The 19057-nt window shown below is 49.7% G+C and overlaps 1 protein-coding gene across 8 annotated transcripts in view; it reads right to left on the reverse strand.

Moving 5' to 3' along the window:
- Nucleotides 1-632: 632 nt before the first annotated feature.
- Nucleotides 633-19057, reverse strand: part of Agap1 (ArfGAP with GTPase domain, ankyrin repeat and PH domain 1) — a 448779-nt gene continuing 430354 nt past the window's right edge. For all 8 annotated transcript variants that reach the window (XM_075951804.1, XM_075951805.1, XM_075951802.1 and 5 more), the window contains 2 exons: nucleotides 5265-5520; nucleotides 633-1921 (listed from right to left, as the gene is read on the reverse strand). In XM_075951804.1, the coding sequence (XP_075807919.1) occupies nucleotides 1718-1921; nucleotides 5265-5520 (460 nt within the window). In that variant the 3' untranslated portion in view covers nucleotides 633-1717. The remainder of the gene's footprint in view (nucleotides 1922-5264; nucleotides 5521-19057) is intronic.

Here is a 19057-nt window from a genome sequence, read left to right on the forward strand (position 1 = left end):
GGATGCCAGGGGGTGGCTTTGCCCAGTCTTCCAGTGTGATGGCCTTCTTCCTGCCACACTGCCACGAGGGCTCTCTGGCAAGGCTGCCCCTCATTTTTTTTTTTTTAAACTAAATAGTGTCACAGTTTGGTGTTCTTGACCACCGTGCTGAAGGTGGCTGGTGTCTGATGCACCCTGTGGCCCACGAAGGCAAATCAGTCACACGTTAGAAACAGACGGGACGGAGCACACAGAGTCTGCAGGCTCTTAGGAGCCAGCTGTGCCAGGATGGTGGGCAGCTGCTCACAGGGTGCCGACAAGCACCCCTTCGTGCCACAGCCCCTCGCTTTTGGTTGGGAAGAGTGGCCTCGGCTCTCCATCCTGCCTTCGGGATGTGGGCTCACAGGCTCCTTCCCACTCGTCCCCCTTCGCTTCCTGGCTTTAATAAGCGAATCGTCCCACCATCTTGTTCTGATAAGCGCCTTTTCAAGAGCTGCACGCCACACTCCCGGAAGTGCTTGCTGCTGGGGGCACTGCTCATTGCACTGATCTGTCACCCTCCGATCTCAGCTGGTTGCACAATACTGGTGCCCATCCAGCTCAACTTAGAAATTAACAGAGCTGCCATTTGTCTGCACAAAAATCAATGCATATTTATCAACTTCTTTTATTCAAATAGATTTTCACACATCTTCTCTACGACAGAAACCTGGGTAACTCAGACTTTGTGGATTGGGAGTGACTGAGGCCAGATACATCCACTGTGGCCAAAGGACAGAAAATCTCTCTTAGAAAAAAAAAACCATAGCATTTTATGTTTTTACTTAGTTTTGGAGCATACTTGAAAAGCTATTTCCAGCTGGATTCATGATTTCTTTTCGAATTTCCCAGTTATTCTTATTTATTTATTTATTTTCCATTTTGTTTTTGCACCAAGGAAGGAGATTGCAGTCAAATAATACCCAGCAACTGATTTCCTCTCTTTGGACTGAAAAATTAAACAGATACTAAATTATGACAGTGAATTTAGAAAGGAGGGCTCCAAGGGCTGGAGAGACATGTCTGGGATAATATGATGCTTCTAAGCGCACAGCAATCACATCGTGGCAATCACCGGAGCGTGCCATGTAACTACCTCCTCGGCTAATACGCCTTCTTCCCGGTGATGACTAATCACGTCCTATTAAACAGCGGTAATGCTGGAGGAACTCGACTATACAAGTGTAATGAAGCCAGTATTCTCCCTGGACAGATTAGCTACAACTGATTTGACACCTACCATCATAGGGGCTTCAGACCTGACAAACTGTGCTGGCTTCTGATTTATGCCGTCAAGCTCCCCAGAGAAGATGTGAAATCCAAGCCTCCTTTTGGTCGAGGTGAAATGTACTGATGTGCTTAACTGCCAGTTAGGGGAAGCTGCCCCTTCTCCTTGCTACCCCTCCCCCCGGTTCCAGGTCAGTGGAACAGGGGTCCCTCGTCGTGTGCTATCCTCAAAGTCGGGAGGTTGTCAGTCCCTCCTGCATTGCTTCCGGAGTGTGGGAAAAGGGTTCGGTTCTGTGGCCTCCATCCTCCTCTTCTCCCCTTGAGGATGTCCAGGTTTGGAGACTTCATGTGGGGTGTGTGAGTGGCAGGTGGGTGGAAGTGACCACCAGGAAGAGGGAGGGACTGAGGAACTCACATGCTGTGACTCCCGGAGCAGGTGGGCATGGGATCCCAGGCGCAGTGTTGGCTGAGCTCAGATGATGCTGGGCGCCCTCCCGCTGCTGTTGTTCCTGCTGTTGCTCTTCCTGGACAGGTTGGGGGTAGCCATGAGCACAAAGCGCTCATCGGGGCAGCCATACTGGAGCAGCACGTCAATGCACTCCTGGCTGGAGGCCTGCCGGGCATAGGCCAGTGCTGTGTTCCCGTGGGCGTCTCGAGCCATGACGTCCACCCCGTACTGTAGAGGCAACAGAGAACGAGTTAGTGTCTGTGGGGAGCTGAGGGCAGGCAGGGGTAGGTCACACCATCAGCTCTGACACGTGGATTGAGCTGCGGTGGAGACATCTGGGACGGAGAGGAACAGAAAACCGAATGTCCACATGTTGTTTAGATCAGGATCTGTATCTGCCCTGTTAGGAGAAGCACCCCACCCGTATTTATATCACACAAGCAGGGCAAAGAGGGCTTTAACCTTGCTCTTCGTTTTACCTTTCCAGTTGTATATAAATGGGCAAGGGCAGAAGAATGGCTCAGGGGGTAAGAGTCCTTGTCAAGACTGAGATCTGAGTTTGATCTATAGAACTTACAGTGTTGAGAGAGAGAATCAACTTTTGCAAGCTACCCTCTGATCTCTGCAGGACTGCTGTGCCACGTGTATATATGTGTGTGTGTGCATGCATGCATGCATGCACACGCACACACTAAAGATAAATATTTTTAAAAAGATCTCAGAGGCATCTCAGTTTCACAACAGAAAACACATAAGAGACACATGTGAGCACAAGAGAGGAAAATTCCTGCCAATAGTTTGTTATTTCTGTATGTGCGCTTCCCATTCTTTAGTACTGGAGGTGGGGTCCAGGGCTTGGCACATGCTAACTGAGAATATACCAGTAAGCTATACTCTCGGTCCTTTCTAATCATTTGTGCTTTTTTTCTCTTACTGAACTGGACTTTGAACATCTTCCTACACTATCAAAACTTACTCCAAAGCGTGACTCATAAAAGCTACGTAACACCTAAACACACGAGCCTAATTCAGTTTCTCCATCCTCGGTTAGAGCACATTTTGTTCCAAAGCTGTCACTGGCAGAGCTAGTGAGGAGAGGTTTATCTTTGCTGAATCTTTCTCAGTAGCCCAGGGAAGCCCTGAAGATTAGCCTAGCCAGTTCACTCGGCCATGTAGTCTACGAAACTGCATGGAGACTCAGTGCTGCAGTCTTGCCTAGAGTTCACAGAGCTGTGGGTTCTGTCCCCAGTCTGCAAAAATAAAGTAACGGGCTGCAGCGATGGCGTAGAGTCACCGTAGGGGACCTGAACTGAATTCCTGGTAGCTGGGTTGGGTGGTTCACACTGTCTGTAACTCATTTATGGTACCCATTTTTGGCCCCTATAGGTGCCTGGACACACCTAAAAATAAAATAAAGTCACTGCTGAAGGGATGGTTGAGCAGTTAAGTACATCTACTGCTATTCCGGAGGGTGTGAATTTGGATCCTAGCACCCAGACTGCATGGCTCACTTCTATCTGTCACTGCAGCTCCAGGGAATTTGACACCCATTTCTGGCCCTCCGGGCACTGGCAGATACTTATGTACATACACGTGAATTAAAATAAATAAATCTTTAAAAAGTTAAAAAGCAACAACTCATAAACATAGCACACGCGCACACACAAGCTTTTAAGTTTTTTTGCTCATTGATAAGGACAGGTTCACATATGTTCAAGTAAATCAGTGTATGGCGGGGTTCCCGACACACAAGGAACATGTAACACTGCAATCAAGAGCTTCTGGAAAACGTGAGAAGGAGATGTGTGCGGGTAGGCTATGCCCCCCAAATTACCAAGCTTAAGTCTTAAAGAGCCACCAGTACTTTAGACTGGGGCTCCATCTGCTGAGCTGAGAAAGGAACCAGACACCAGGATGCATGCTTACACAAGAGACCAACCACATGGGGCCACAGCAAGGTCCTAGCTGTTAGCTGAGGAGCAAAGCCTTGTGGGAAAGGAGCCCTTCGGGTGTTCTGAAGTCTGTCTGTAGCTTCCAGGGCTGCGACAGCACAGTATCTGTGCTCTGCAGTGTTGCTGCCGCAGTGCAAGCACACCAAACACAACCGTCATTTAATGGCAGCGAGGGTGAGGACGAATACCAATTACCCTGACTTAACCTGCATCTTCTCATTCTCCACTGTACTCCAATATGTGGATTAAAAACAGGAAGAAACTGGGGTAAGATATCTCAGTCAGCAAATAGCTAACCTCACAATTTAGAGGGCTTGAGCACCATCCCTTAAACTATATTGAATACAAAAATCTGAGTGTGGTGGTGCAAGCTTGTAATCCCAGTCCCTGGGGAGGTGGAGCAGTGGCCCCGGGGGCATGCTGGCCAGCCTGTCTACTTGGCCAGGTTAAGGCAATGAGACAGATAACCTTGATAATTTTTGAATCCCTGGTTAATGGGAATCCATCGCCGTCGATGTAACAAACCAATCAAACCCAATTAATAAAGCCAGATTTAATCTGAGCAAAGCACTCCTGGGTTTGAGGAGGGTGTGAGAGGTATCTCATGGAAAATGTGGCTACCAGGTCTTAAGCAGCCTTAGGCGTGCTCTGAGTTGGAGATTCAAACAAACCTGTCTCAACAAATGAACAGCAACAAGAAAACCTGAAGTGGATAACGCGTGAAGAACACTTGAGGTGCTCTCTTGGTGTGTGCACACGTCCTCCCTCCCTCCTTCCCTCCCTCCCTCCCTCCTTCCCTCCCTCCTTTCCTTTCCTCCTCCCTCCCTTCTTCCTTCTCTTCCTCCCTCTCTCCCTCCTCCTCCTCCTCCTCCTTCTTCTCTCTCTCTCTCTCTCTCTCTCTCTCTCTCTCTCTCTCTCTCTCTCACACACACACACACACACACACACACACACACACACACACACACACGAGAGGCCCCAGGGTCTGAGTGGCAGACGTTCCTAAGAGGTGTTTAGGAAGCTGTCTGGGGACATGGCACTAGGGCATCCCCAGCTCAGCACACACAGGCAGGACAGGCAGGACCTCTCTCTACAACCATGTTACAATTTCAGCTTCTTAAAAAGTTCAAATTCAAATTTAAGTGAAATAAAATTTTGTTTTTCCTGAGAAGAAAGTTATTAAAGCAGTGCGAGAGAGGCTGGGTGACAGCTCCCACATATCAGACCTCGGTGCCTAGGGCCCGTACCTTCACTCTCTCATAACAGGGAGTAAAGATTCCAAGGTTTGGCAAGGGGCCGCCTAGAAGCCATTCAAGTTATTCATGCCCCTGCCCTTGCCTGCAAGACGATGACATTGAGAAACAAGCCCCGTATCTCTCCCTGCAGAATGTCTGACCCGAGGGGCCACCAGAAAGACACCAGAAATGAGCACTGAGCAAATGCGCCAGTTTCCTTTCCGCCCTGCACCCAGCTTCCCCTGCTGTTCCATGCCCTCCTGCAGGTAAGCCCAGATGTAAGGCTCCAATCCTATGAGGGTCAGCTCTCAGGCATGGCAGCCTTGTACAGGAAGGAGATGCCAGTAGCACGATGCATTCTGACCCCACAGTGGCTCCACCTACCCAGATTAGCAGCTGAGCCAGGACCACGCTGCCCTTGCGGCAGGCCAGGTGCAATGCTGTACGTCCATCGCCTTCCCCGCAGGTCTCATTCACCTCATCCCGGGACCCGTGCGCCAGGAGCAGGATGACAGTCCGCAGGTCTTCCTCCGCCGTGGCACGCAGCAGTTGCTGGCCCAAGGAGAACTCTGTACATGGCAGTGGGGCCAGGAAGAGTTTCTGTTCATACTTGGCCCGGATCCATCGTTCCTTTTCTTCCCTACAAGAGTCAGAAGATAGGCACACTCAGGACTGGGCTTTGGAACAGAGAGGCTGGAACCCCTGCTCTGGCAGCCACCCATGGTTAGGAGGACTGGGAAGGGAACAGGAAAGTCTGCTTTTGGGATAAAACCCCCTTGGGGAAACCTTTATTCGTGGTTTCTGGAAGTGGTATCCTTGCTGCCTGCAGCGTTCCCTACGGTTCCAGGGGTTCCAGAGTCAGAACCTCTGATGAAAGAACAGCCTACCCACTGCTCATGGCCTGGGGGCCTGCATCAGTGCAATGCAAACAGAGGCTTCATAGCTCAAAGGCTTGGGCTTTCTTTGAGCAAGGAAGGAAGAGGACTTCCCAACCCCCAGCAAGACTTGCTTATACTGACCTAAAAGAAAGGTGAGCTGTCCCTATGCTCTAAGGCTGGCAAGAGACAGAGGTGGGGCAGCAGAGGCGTCATCTGAGGGGACTGGTGTCCTTTGCTCTTGACTCACCCACACCCCCAGATGAAGACACGTGTGACTCCCCAAGGATCTCCCACTCTTCAGACGAAGGGGACACTGAAGGTTCACACAGGAATATGTCATCTCTTTGGAGACTTGTGGAAGGCTTAAGGGGAGGGGGGCGGAATGCTGATCTCTGGAGAAAAGTGTTCCAGGGCCCGATCTCAGAGAGAAAAGGTGGGCAACCTCTAAGGCTGGAGCAAAGCTAGGGACAGAGGGCAGGTGAGACTGGAAGGCTCTGCAGTGTGGAGAGATGTGACGGGCACCATGGTGCCTGGTCCCCAGCCTCCAGCACAGCCGGGGTCTAGGAGGTTCAGGGACGCAGCTCCCACTCCCAGGGTCTATCATTTGGGGAGCACTGCAGAGCTGAGGAGGAGGGGCGGAGTGGAGGAGAAAGGAGGAAAGCAAACCTCCTAGGAGGCGGTGTTTATATCAATCAAGGCAGGCTTGTTGGGCATGGTGGTGCACACCTTTCATCCCAGCACTTGGGAGGCAGAGGCAGGTGGGCCTGTGAGTTCCGGGCCAGTCATGGGTACACAGTGAGAGGCTCCAGTGAGCTGCCTTTATGCTCTGGGAGAGCAAGGTTAAACATTGCTGGCTCCTCCAAAACAAAACAACAGAGAGGAAGGATCAGACATTGAACTCCACAGTCCTCCTGACTGAGCTCATTGCTAGGAAAAGGGGCAGTGTATGTGCGCATCTGCGTGTGTGTGTGTTTGTGTGTGTGTGCATGTGCGTGTGCATGTGTGTGTGTGCATGTGCGTGTGCTTAGAGAGTGTGTGTGTGTTTAAAGAGGATCTACTATTTCATGAGTAGCCTTTAGAATTTTCCCAGCAGCCTGTGGTGTGTGCCTGAGGACCGAGCTCGGCTTTTTCAGGAGGATGATGAAGAGAGCAAGCAAACCCCACACACAGAGACTAATTATCTCAGATTCAGTAAGACACTGACTCACAATGACTCCTGAAACCCGGAGCCTCTCCCTGCAATAATCAGAACACACAGCTAGCAGCCGCATGAAGGAATCAAGGGCCTTCCCCCAACCCTCCAGAAAGAAAACTCATTACATTTCTGCTTCCGAGGCCCAGAAGAAAGGCCTCGTTCACACCTCTGCACAGTGTTTACATTGCGCCTGGTGACCTAGTGTCAGGTTAGCCCTAATCTGTTTTTAAATACTTAGGCAAACAGATTCTTCCAGGAGTAAATCTGGATTAGTTTTGCTTCACTTCCTGGTACAAGTGAGTGACCCCCAAGTGACCCCTGACTCTTCATTCAGAGATTTCCAGGACAAACACTTGGCTTCGGTGGAGATAAACTGACTCCCAGAACTGCAGCAAAGCCCTTACACACACCCTTTACTTAGGCAGAAAGGTGGGGGACATCCAGGAAATGCAAGACCTAAACCCCAGTGGTCCTGGTTCTATTTTAAGAGCTTGTTTATAATATGTTACACGTTTGTTGATGTAGTTCATAAATCAGAAAGGAGAAAGAGCAAGACATGAATTAAATGAGAAGGGCTAATGGTGTAGGAGACGTCCAGACCTCCAATTTCCAATCTGCTAACTCTCATTTTTGGGTAGGCATTAAAATCAGACTGTCTTATTCTGCTCCAGTTGGTTTTAAAAGTCATTGCCAGATCATTCAGGGGTAACGGGGGAACTTCACATCAGAACTCTGGTCTTAACTGCAATGATTAAAATTTCATTTTAATATTCAAATACCCAGCCAAAGACTGAGCATAGATCCCTGCCTCCACCAAGGACGAGCCCTAGACCCGCTCGCGGTGTAGCTTTAAAACATAGAACCCTGCGATGCTGACTGCTGGGTCCTCTGGCCTTCGAGCTCACTAGAGCTTCATGGCTGCATCAGATATCACCTTTTTAAGCTGAAGTCCTTTTTGTATAGAAATAGAGCCTGGTCCAGGGCAATGGAGGCTTATGGGTATGAATTCAGTTGTTCCCATCAACTCTCAAGTTCTCTCTGCTGCTCAGAATCTGTTTTTTTTTTGTGTGTGTGTGTGTGTGTCTGTGTGTGAGACCACTGCCTACCCTAACAAGTGCACCCCAATATGTGACTTGGTGAGCTTTCCCCAATGGCTGAGGGAAAAGGAACCCCAATGATGCTGTGCTGTGAGGCTGCGTTCTCTTCTTCCTGGAGATCTCAGTGTCTCAGCACTCGCTCTTCTTCTCACCTTCCCCTCCTCAGACACTTGTTTTGCCATCTCTAAAATGGGCCCGGTGACACTTAGTGAAGTCAGGGCTGTCCAGACCTAAGACCACCCATGTGGCTTCCACGCTGGCCACAGTAGCCCTTTCATGGCAGCAAACTGGAGAAAACCTACCTCTAACCACCCAGGGTCAGTTATGGTCAGGCACGTAGCATGGACCAGTGTGGTGTCATGTGATGGGCAAGCAAAGACACCTGTGGTGTGTTGGGGGTTTCTAATCTGTGGCTGCCTGTCACTATAAGAGCCCCAGAACTCATCATTCTGAGCAGCTCTTGTCCAGGCGTTTGGTGAGTCCCTTGAAGGTGTGGAGGCCCCAGACATCCAGGGTAAAGGGTCTTGGCTAATTCAAAAGATCCCATGGTTGTCAGTGTGGCTGGGGCTAAGTTTGGGGTGTGTGTATGCACAGGTCTGAGAAGCTAAGTTTGGGGTGTGTGTATGCACAGGTCTGAGAAGCCTAAGGTGCTTTGTTGTCATGGTCCAAACTGGTTGACGCCAAGTTCGCGTGTGTGGCTTCATTTGGAGACAAGGTCTTTCGGGAGTAGATAAGGTTAAATGTGGTCCTTGAGAAAGATCTGCAAACTCACATGGCTGGGGTCCATGCGCAGCAGAAAGGTCATGCAAGCCAGGAAGAGAGACCTCCCCAGACAACAGTCCTATCCACCATGCACTTCCAGCCCCTGCACCCTGCATATGATCTTCGGCTATGGCGGCTTAGCCATCCTTCTCCACAGCTCTCACCAGTGAGAGGGGACACTCTGATAACAGTTTTGGTTCCATTCTGTCAGCATCGCCACCCTAGGAAACCACAGTGCCAAGGCGCAGCGACTCCAATTGTTATGCTCGGGTCCCTTGGCCATGCGTTTCATTGTCCCCAAGGAAGGCCAGTTCAAGAGCAGCGGAGCTGGCAGTAGATCACCTCTCCTCATTCCAATGCCCTGGAGGACCACTGCTCACAGCCTCTGTTAGCTAATGAGCTAAAAAATGAATTATTGGCACGGCTGCCATCAGCAGGGAGGAGGGGCCAGCTCCTCATCAGGTCTTGGTGCTGACACACCTTTAAATAAATCAACTGCAGAGAGGGAGGGGGGTAGTAATATGTCAGAAGACAGACACCGACCCCATCCCTAAAAACACAAAGAACAGACGTTTTCAGGAGATACAGGGAATGGCCCCCTGCCTCCTTCTGGTGTTTAAGCAACAGGCTATCACTGACCAGACACAAGCCTTGGGTTTAGAGAATGGGTAGGACTGGGTGGCAGAGCTAGAAGCCCTGCAGGTGTCTCAGTGTCTACTGGGCTCAGCCAAGGATTCTGATGCTATAGCTTGATGGATGGGCACTGCCATTCCTGACCTTAAGGAGTGGTGACCTGGCTGAGTGCCCAGGTGCCAGCACAGAAACAGCTGCCTAGTGTCCTGGCTAGTTTTATGACAACTTGACAAGCTAGAGCCCTCAGAGCGGGAGCCTTATGAGAACACGCCCCCATAAGAGGGGCTGCTGCAGGTAAGCCTGTGGGTTTTTTTTTTTTAAAACCAGTGATTGATATGGAGTGGGAAGGGGCTAAGCAAATGTGGGTGAAGCCACCCTGTGCTAGTGGTTCTGGGTTCTATAAGAAAACATTTGAGCAAGTCTTGGGAAGCAAGCCCGTGAGCAGCACTGCTCCATGGCCCCTGCATCAGCTCCTGCCTCCAGGTTCCAGCTCTGTTTGAATTCTTGCCATAGCTTCCTTCAGTGCAGGACTATATGTGGAAGTTTAAGTCACACACTCTCCCCCTCAAGTTGCTTTGGTCATGGTGTTTTGTCACAGCAATAGCAGCCCTAACCAATACACCTGGGTCACGTCTCACTGCCAGTCAGACCGGCAGCTGGTAACATGGAACGCCAAGGGATTCCCCAAAGTGGTGAGTGGGGGGCGTGGGAGGGAATAAGACGGACTTCATGAGCCTGGCGGTGGTGGCGCACGCCTTTAATCCCAGCACTCGGGAGGCAGAGGCAGGCGGAGCTCTGTGAGTCTACAAGAACTAGTTTCAGGACAGGTTCCAAAGCTACAGAGAAACCCTGTCTCGAAAAAATCAAGACTGACTTCATGGACCACAGCCTTCTGTGAGTAGAGGGCATAGAAAGGTCACACAGATGCAGGACCACTGACCCCGTGGCACCAGACTTGAGGTGAAATCCATCAGATCTCAGGATGGGGACTGAGACAGACAGCATCACTGCCATGTAGGAGGGAAAATGTGAAGTTAGAGTGTACAAAAGACTTAACTACTTCTGTGGAGACCTGGGCCAGGAGCTCTTCACTGTGTGCAGGCTGCACTGGGGTCCATGATGGACCCTTGGGGTCTTGTCTTCTCATGAGTCCTCCTACTGTGTGCAGGCTGCTCTGCACTCTATGCTGAACTCTTGGGTCTAGTCTTTCCATGAGTCCCCTGTGTTTAGTGCTGGCAGACCCCAGCAGGAGCATTCACAGCAAGGCTTGTTATCAGGGCAAAGCAGTGACAACACCATGGATGGCTAGGATGGCAATGACTGGGACTTGTCTGTCCTCAGGTGACTGAAGATGTGTCCTGGGATGTAGGCACTCCCCACACTTCCAGCTGCCCAACACTGGCATCTAGGTTTGGTGTCCTCCTCAGCAAGTGAAAAGTTGGCAGCAGCTCCCTCTATGAGCTCATGAGGTCACTGCCACAATACTCTGACTGGTATGCTCTGCGAGTGTCCCCCACCCCTGAACTCGTTACTTGAAGTCACTTGAGATGACCCTCCTCCATCACACAAGCCCCAAGATAACGGTCTTATGAGCTGGGTTTTTGGGGAGATGATTAAGTCGGAAGGCAGATTGGTGTCTTATCTAAGATGCCCCAAAGCTGGCTTGTTCCTTTCACAGTGTGAAGACGCAGAACTGAATGTCACCTGTGGGTCAGATGCTGTACCCTCGCCAGACATCCAATCTGTTAGCACCTTGATCCTGAAATTCTCAACCTCTAACCCTGAGCAGTACATTTCTAAGGCTTTACCAACTGTTCTCTCTAGCTTGGAATGCAGTTTAATAGCTAGAATGTGGGACACCCTGGGTCCTGTCCCCAGTTCCCACACTCCTTTCCCCAAACAAACTCCTCAGCCTGAGGTTATTTGTTCCAGCCATCCACTAAGACTTAAGCCCTCTGCAGCATCTCTTCGTTTATTTAGAGCTGAACGAGCCACGAGCATGGACGGATGCTGGAACCAGACGACCCAGGGCCGGGTGGGGCGGAATGTTAGGCAGCCCAGGCCCAGGGTCGGGAGGCTTCCAGCTGCCCCCATTAAGGACACAGCAGATCTAGAGTCTCTGCCACCGCAGAGGATGCACTGACAAGCTGCTCAGCCCTACCCTCAACTTTCAGAAAAGGTACAATGAGAAAGGAGACTACAGTTGTGGGGACCGAAGTCACCATCTGAGGCCGAAATCCTATGAGTGTCCCGCCATCTCGCCTGTGACCAGGCAAATCCTTGACCCCAGAGAATAGAAAAGTGTAGGGTGAGACCCTGGGGTGGGTAAGGGGGAGGTCTGGGAGAGGAAGAGGTCAGACTGTGCATGGGGCACCTTTCTTAGAGAAGGGGTCCTTTCTGTCTTTTGTTTTTGTGAGACAGAGCTTCATAAAGCCGAAGCCAGCCTGAGGCTCACTACACACCTTGACCTCCTGAAGGCTGGCAGTGCTGGAGTGCACCGCCAGGTTTCTTTTATGTAGGGCTGGGGACTGAACCCAGCATGGCATCTGCGAGGCAAACAACTGAGTTCTACCCGGGGCCTGAGTCTTACCCCTCTCCATTCTTGCTGCCCAGATGCTCCCTCCTCAGCTCCTTCTGCAAAGACAGAGCCCTGTTAACTAACTGTCGCCAGCTGTGTTTTGGGTCTGGCGGGGAGGGCTCAGCACACTGCCAAGGGCTAAGAAGGTTAATGGGTTGATTCCCAGAAAGAAAAAGTTTTTCACGGAGCTTCTGACTGGCTTTCAGCACTGTCCTGAGGATGTCTAGGAGATGCGTCACTAAAACACAGACGCGGGGGTGGGTGGCCAGACAACCCCTGGTCCTCCCGGGAGCCTGCAGTCCTGCCTGGTGATAGTGTTTCTGGGCTGGCCTGATTAGCTGTCCCTCAGTGGTATGGTCCGCAGCCTTCAGACCTCACCAAGCACTGGAGGCTCTGGAGCGCCAAGGGCTTTTCCCAGAAGTTTACTCGCTGTGAAGCCTTCAGAGCTCACTCTGAACCTTCCCCACGAATGATAGAAGAACAAGGAGTAATTCTGTGTGTGCACATGTCACATCACATTGCTCCTTCTGGAAACCTCTTTTCTTCCTAAAGCCAGCAAGGGGATTTTTCAGTAAAGATTTTTATAGGTCATCCTGGAGGCATGAATGCCCTTGGGGTGGGGAGGTGAAACTGGAGGAGCCACACATGGTCCTGAGCTGGTGACAGATGAGGAGAGGAAGGACAGAGAGGGAGAAGAGAAAAGAAAGGGCTAGCAGCAAGGAATTTGCAAAGTGCTTCCTGCCTCAAGCCAAACAGGAACTGGGAGAGGAGGCATGGAAGACAGGGCTGGAACAATATGTTTGGGAAAGAGGGGGGCTCCCTCCCTGCAGGGCAAGCCCAGGCCCAGTGCTAGCTGAGCACCAACCCCTGCTCACATGCATGCCTTCTCCTGAGCTGCGTTGCTAGGGGGTCAGGCCACTGCACTGGGGATGGCTAACAAAGACCGATGGATATTTATTCCTTAATTACTGAAAGCTTTTAAGAAACTGGCCACTGTAAATCCCACATGCAGGGAGCGGGAGACAACAGACGAGAATTTATACTCATGGAGCAAAGACAAAATAAATATCTGGCCTGACTTCTGATCAATATTATGAGTGTTTTTTGCCAACCTGCAGGGTATTTTATGAGCACGGGGGAAACAGAACAGGATCATTATTAATTAAATAAAGTCAACCGTATTAGGCTTATTACTTCTGCGAGTCACAGTTAACCATGGGGCCAGGTAGATCTACGGGCGGGTGCAGGTCCAGGCATTGGAAGGCACTAACTGCTTGTCCCAGCGTTCCTTATTGGGAAAGGTTATCAGTATTATACTGTCTGGTATGGCCTATGTTGACCAGAGGGTACCTGGGCAATAGCAGGGTTTTCAGAAGGCTGAGTTTCGTCTCAGCCTGTGCTCTGGTCTAGATAAGGCTGGCACCTTGAGGCCTTCACAGTCATGCTGTCGTGAGTGCCAGGTCCCTCTCCACACTTGCCCCTTACTAACCTGCTGGAGCTGCTAGAACTTAATACTGGGAAAGGCCCAAAGATGTTTACAAGGACACCCCAGCCAGGGCTGCAGAATGAGACCTCCTCTCCCCAAATCGGAAGAACATAATAATGTTTCCTATCTCTCCAGGCCAAGGAACTGGTCACGCTGTGAATCTCACTGCTTTCCCTGGTGGTGGCCTTAGTGGAGGATGCTCTCCTGCTGGCCGCGGGCCGGGTAGGTCAGCCATGTCTTCCCTGTGGAGCCAGTAGAGTACATCTATCTGGATGCAAAGCTGAGCAGAAATTGCCTAGACCTTACCAGAACAGCAAGGACAGGGTAACAGGCTGTAATGTACCTCCTGGCTGGTTCTGCCTCTAACCAAGGCAATTCCATTGCTGTACATTAGGTTATGTCACTGAGTCCTATGTATTAAGTGGCTAAGTATTGCAGTTTCTGACGGGATTCTGACAGTGGGCCTGAGAGGCCTGTCTCCCTAGGGACCAGAGAAGGACTCGGTGTCCATGAGTGTGAGAGGCAGATGCCCTGGGTACCGAATTATGAAGAACTACCTCGGAGGCTGTAGGAATGAGGTTTCTGTCCAGACACTCAGCTTAGTTCCTCTCAGAGTCCTGACCTCAGGAGCTATGGACTGACAGTCCCTTGACAGATGTCTCTGTTCTAAGTCAGTCCCAGGCACAGCATCCTGGAGCAGACAAGCAGGTGAAGATCTTAAATTTCCTCAGTCCTGGGTATGAATTCGCCCCAAGACTCTGTAGAGTGATAGATAACAGGTTCCTTTATCTGAAGAAACGGAAACACACATATTCACATAGTGAAAATGGAAAGAGGTTATGTATGGTGTGTGCGGTGGGCTGCAGAGGCCAGAGATGAGGTGGTAGGGTACCTGATGAGGAGAGAGAACCAAGAGCGAGTCTAGGCTGAGGCCAGGGAAGCTCCAGCAGGAAGAGGCTGGCCCTGCCTCAGGTGACATGGAGAGGCGCTGGACTAGGGAGACCAACAGGCAGTTGGGACACACCACAGAATTTGGTGCTTGGGGCAAAAGGGCAGTGAGTGATTGCTGTGGGTGACGGCTTTCCTTTTCCTGGGAGGCCACGGGGAGCCAGGATCAGGAAGTGACAGAGTTCCTGATCAGTGTTGAAGGAGAGGAACCCCCTCCATAAAAATGGTACACAAGAGGCCACAGTGAGCACGGCTGTCCTTGGAGAGGCAAGTCCAGGCAGCCAGGCACGGGAGCAGAAAACCCAGGGCTGGACTAGCAGGCGGCAGTGGACGCAGGTGGGGGTGGGGGACGAGAACAATGATGATGATGACGACAACACATGTCACACCACGGGATGGGACATGAACACGGGACCTGACACCCCAAACACTAAGAAATCTAACTTCCAAGCAAATGACTTGAGAGAATGCCACAGTGTTAGAGAAAGCAAAACCTAAGTTTGTCCCAGAATCGGCTAAGATACAATGTCAACATTTCCCTCTCTTTTCTATCCCACCGTAAAATAACGCAACAAAACACAGGTATTAAAGGACTCCAGCCCCGGTTCCACCTCTTTAAGCACAATTTCTCTAGGTGTCTCTCAGTCCCTGTATGTTTACACAGGAAGGCCTCTCAGCTAAACCAGCCACATGCACTGTATGTGTGCCTGAGCCTTGACACTGGGAAGAAACCAAAGAACTGCCTGTTTTAAGAAACAAATCCAAGAAATCTGTGCCAGTTAAGAGCGAGCCTGGACAAGTGGAGCGAGGCAGATCTAGATTCCGTGTAATGTGGCATGAAACGCAGCTAGACCTCGGTGCTGGAGTCCCCATCACAGGGAATTAAGTCTGCCATAACTGTGGCTGATGTGATGGGTTTGGAACATACCGCATCATAAACAGATAAGGGAAGAGAAATGGCCCTTTTCCTCCACCCGGGATAATACAAGATGGATGCAATCCCTCCCCGGGTGTGCACCGTCGTCCTTTAAACACCACGGAGAGGGAAACCCAAGACCTCTTCTGCAGGGACAGGCCAGGAACAAGGAGATCCACAAAGCACAGACTCCACCAGGACTGCTGAAAGTGGCCCTCCAAACAGGGATGGTCCCAGGTTGCTAAGCTGCGGCCCATTTAGTGAAGCCAGGGGAAGTCCTGAGCAATTTTCTGCCATAAACTGCCAGCTGCCTTTAAGAGTATAATCCTCAGTAACACTATTTTTAAAAGGCATAAGACTATTGATTTTGAACAATACAGTATCTTCTTAATATAGCTTTTTTTTCTTTGAATCTAAGGGAGGGAGGAGATTCCACAGTGACAGCTACCAACCATAACAATAAGGACACAGGCTTTCCAGGAGGGGAGGCATTGAGACTATGCAAATGCCAAGACACTTAAAGGTAATTTGCATTGTAACTTTTTCCAAAGTGGGGAAACACAGAAAGTGCTGAGGATGTGAATAGGATTAGTAGTAGGAGACCCGCTGGTTCCAGTGGGAACCACAGACGAGGTCCCTAGTGAGGAAGGGCAAGGACAGCCCTCTGAGCAGCCATTCCTGATAGCCGAAGTGGGCTCCATTCCAAAGTAATGGCAGTCAAAATGTTCCGGGGACCAGATGATACTTTCTAGAGGAAACCTTACAAATGAACAACTGCAGGGTTTGTCCTCAACTAATGGATGCATGTTACTAATACATGGGTCACTGCTGGGGGAGACAGCTCAGGAAGTGGAGGACTGCAAGGCCTGAGGACCTAAGTTTGGGTCCCCAGCACCTATATAAAACACCAGCAGTGTACGCCCGTAATCCCAGCACTGGGGCAGTAAAGACGGGCAGATCCCTGAGGCTTGCTGGTCACACACATGCATTCATGTATGCCTGCTCAAATCCATATATCCACTGGGTGATTTTTCCAAGTGTAGTTCTGTTGCAGACCTGACCAAAGAACAAGTCGACTTAAGGATATACATTTGTTCTCTACGAAGAGAAAAGATTATTATTTAACAAGGAAGAGTGAAACTCTTTCAGGAAAGCCAGCGAATCTCTAACTGATGGGACCAGGAGGCAGAAACTGGTCAGATAGTTTGCTTTCCACAAGGGAGAGACTCTAACCTACTCTATGCCATTGCCTCCGGCAGGAAGCATGAACTCTGAGAGATCTGGGATGAGGGGCCAGAGCAGCTCCTGGCCCTGGACACGGCGTGGCTGCATGGCTGTGGTGGCACAGGGAAGCCCGGCGTCAGGCAAGCCATCCTCGGCTGTCAATGCCAGAATTTGACGGTTACTGCTCAGGGGTCCCGGGAGGACTCCGGAAGTTCTGAACAGCTCAGCTGATTGAGTACCAGCTGATGGCGGCAGAGTTGTGGCCAGTCGACCGAGAAATGGCAAAATTTAAACCAGAAGATGAAGACGTTGTAAGCAGATTCTGAACCCACTCACCCAACCCTCTCTCTGCAGAGAAGCACCTAACTGAGACATTCAATTGTTGGCTGCAGAGCTGGCCCATAGCCTGTCTCTTCTGGAGCCCAGGGTCCATCTTCATTAAAAACCTTTTATAAAGGCTTCTAGGAAAACAAAACACCAACAAAAAGATTTCATTGAGACAGTTAATGTCAAAAATTCAAAATGTGGGGAAACAGTATGGCAGTTGTTTGAGTGATTAAAAACAGAATTACTGTATGTCCCAGGAACGCTCCTTGCCCAGCAGATACCTACAAGAACTGACATGAGGGGCTGGACCAGATCGTGGATGTCCTATTATACTGAATATATTATACTGAATATATTCAATGGACTGCTACTCGTTGGTATTGAAAAGGAAGGAGATTCGGACACGGACTACAATATGGATAAACTGAGGACAGTATGCTAAGGGAAATAAGCCAAACTTAAAGGATACCAAAGTCAGGAGTCAGGTTCACAGGAACAGACAGACTATAGGCTCCTGGTAGCCAGGGGATAGTTGGGAAGGGGCAGGGAGGAAGGAGCTTGTGTTAAAAGATAGTTTTAGAGGTTGGAGAGATAGCTCAGCACTGACTGCTCTTCCAGAGGACTTGAGTTCAATTCCCAGCAGCCATTAAGTCCAGTTCCGGGGTATCTGACCCTCTCTTCTAGCCTCCATGACCACCCAACATGAGTGTGGCTCACAGATATACACATGCAGGCCAAATACATGAAATAACGACAAAACAATAACGATGATGATGATGACAAAGACAGTCCCCTCACATGAAAGGTGCCTATGGCTGAATATGACGTATATCTATAACTTACTGCCAAAATGTGAACTTCAAAAAAATTAAGGCGGTAAATTTTGGATTATGTGTATTTATACTACAGTCCTCCCCCAAAGGCAGTCTCACAGCCCAGGCTGGCCTTGGACTTCCTATATAGCCAAGGATGACCCTGAACTTCTCGTCCTCCTGCCTCCACTTCCTAAGCGTTAACATTACATGTGCCACCATGTCCATTTTATATGGTTCTAGAGACTGGACCCATGGCTTCAGGAATGCTAGGCAAAGACTATAAAACTGAGCCATGCCCTGATGTTTGTGGTTTGAGTGACTGTCTGAAGATACTTTTCTGTTGCTGTGACAAAAACCCAGGGAACTTACAAAAGCAAGCTTTTAATTGGGCTTGCGGTTTCAGAGACTTAGAATCCAAGACAGAGCAAAGGCATGGCAGCGGGAACAGCTGAGAACACACACTTTATCACAAACAGGAAGGAGGGAGAGAACTAACTGGGGATGGTGGAGATCTTTTGCTACTTCAAAGCTTGCCCCTCAGGGACACACCTCCTCTAAGGCCACACCTCTTAATCCTTCTCAAACAGTTCCACCAACTGGGAACCAAGTACTCAAACATATGCGCCTATGCAGCCGTTCCCATTTAAACTTCCACAATTATTTTGAGCGGAACTGTCATAAAAGTTTTACACATTATTTTTTGTGTCAAGTTTTTATTTTTCTATCCAAAATGTCCAAGACTACTAAGTATTAAGTCATACAGGGAATATTCACATACTGTTCTCTAGACTAGAAGTGATTAGTACGATACGATTTTTAAGGTGCTATTTGATGAACTAAGATGATAAAGTACGTTTTAGAGGAAGTGACATCCTAGTATCAGTGCTATAGACTCAGTCCAAGGTGGCCTCCACTACATCCCTACGAAAGCAGAACTCTGACAGCCACAGTTATGCCAAAGTATGTCAGAAAAACAAAACAAAACAAAACACCCAAACAAGCCCAAAGCAAAAAGCAAGACCAAAGGAGAAGATGGCATGTAGGTGTTACGTGATAGGCTTGCTTTTTTGTTTGCTTGTTTGTTTTTTGAGACAGGGTTTCTCTGTAGCTTTGGAACCTGTCTTAGAACTAGCTCTGTAGACCAGGCTGGCCTCAAACTCAAGAGGGATCCACCTGCCTCTGCCTCCTGATTAAAGGCATAAACCACCACTTCCTGGCTAAGTTATACACTTGTAAATATGTTTAAAATATCTTTAAGTGTGGTTAGGGGGATCAAATTTATAAGACTGTCAAGTAACAATTGTGAGACACCCAATTC

Source organism: Microtus pennsylvanicus, chromosome 17 (assembly GCF_037038515.1).
Source record: "Microtus pennsylvanicus isolate mMicPen1 chromosome 17, mMicPen1.hap1, whole genome shotgun sequence".
NCBI classification, from domain to species: Eukaryota; Metazoa; Chordata; class Mammalia; order Rodentia; family Cricetidae; genus Microtus; species Microtus pennsylvanicus.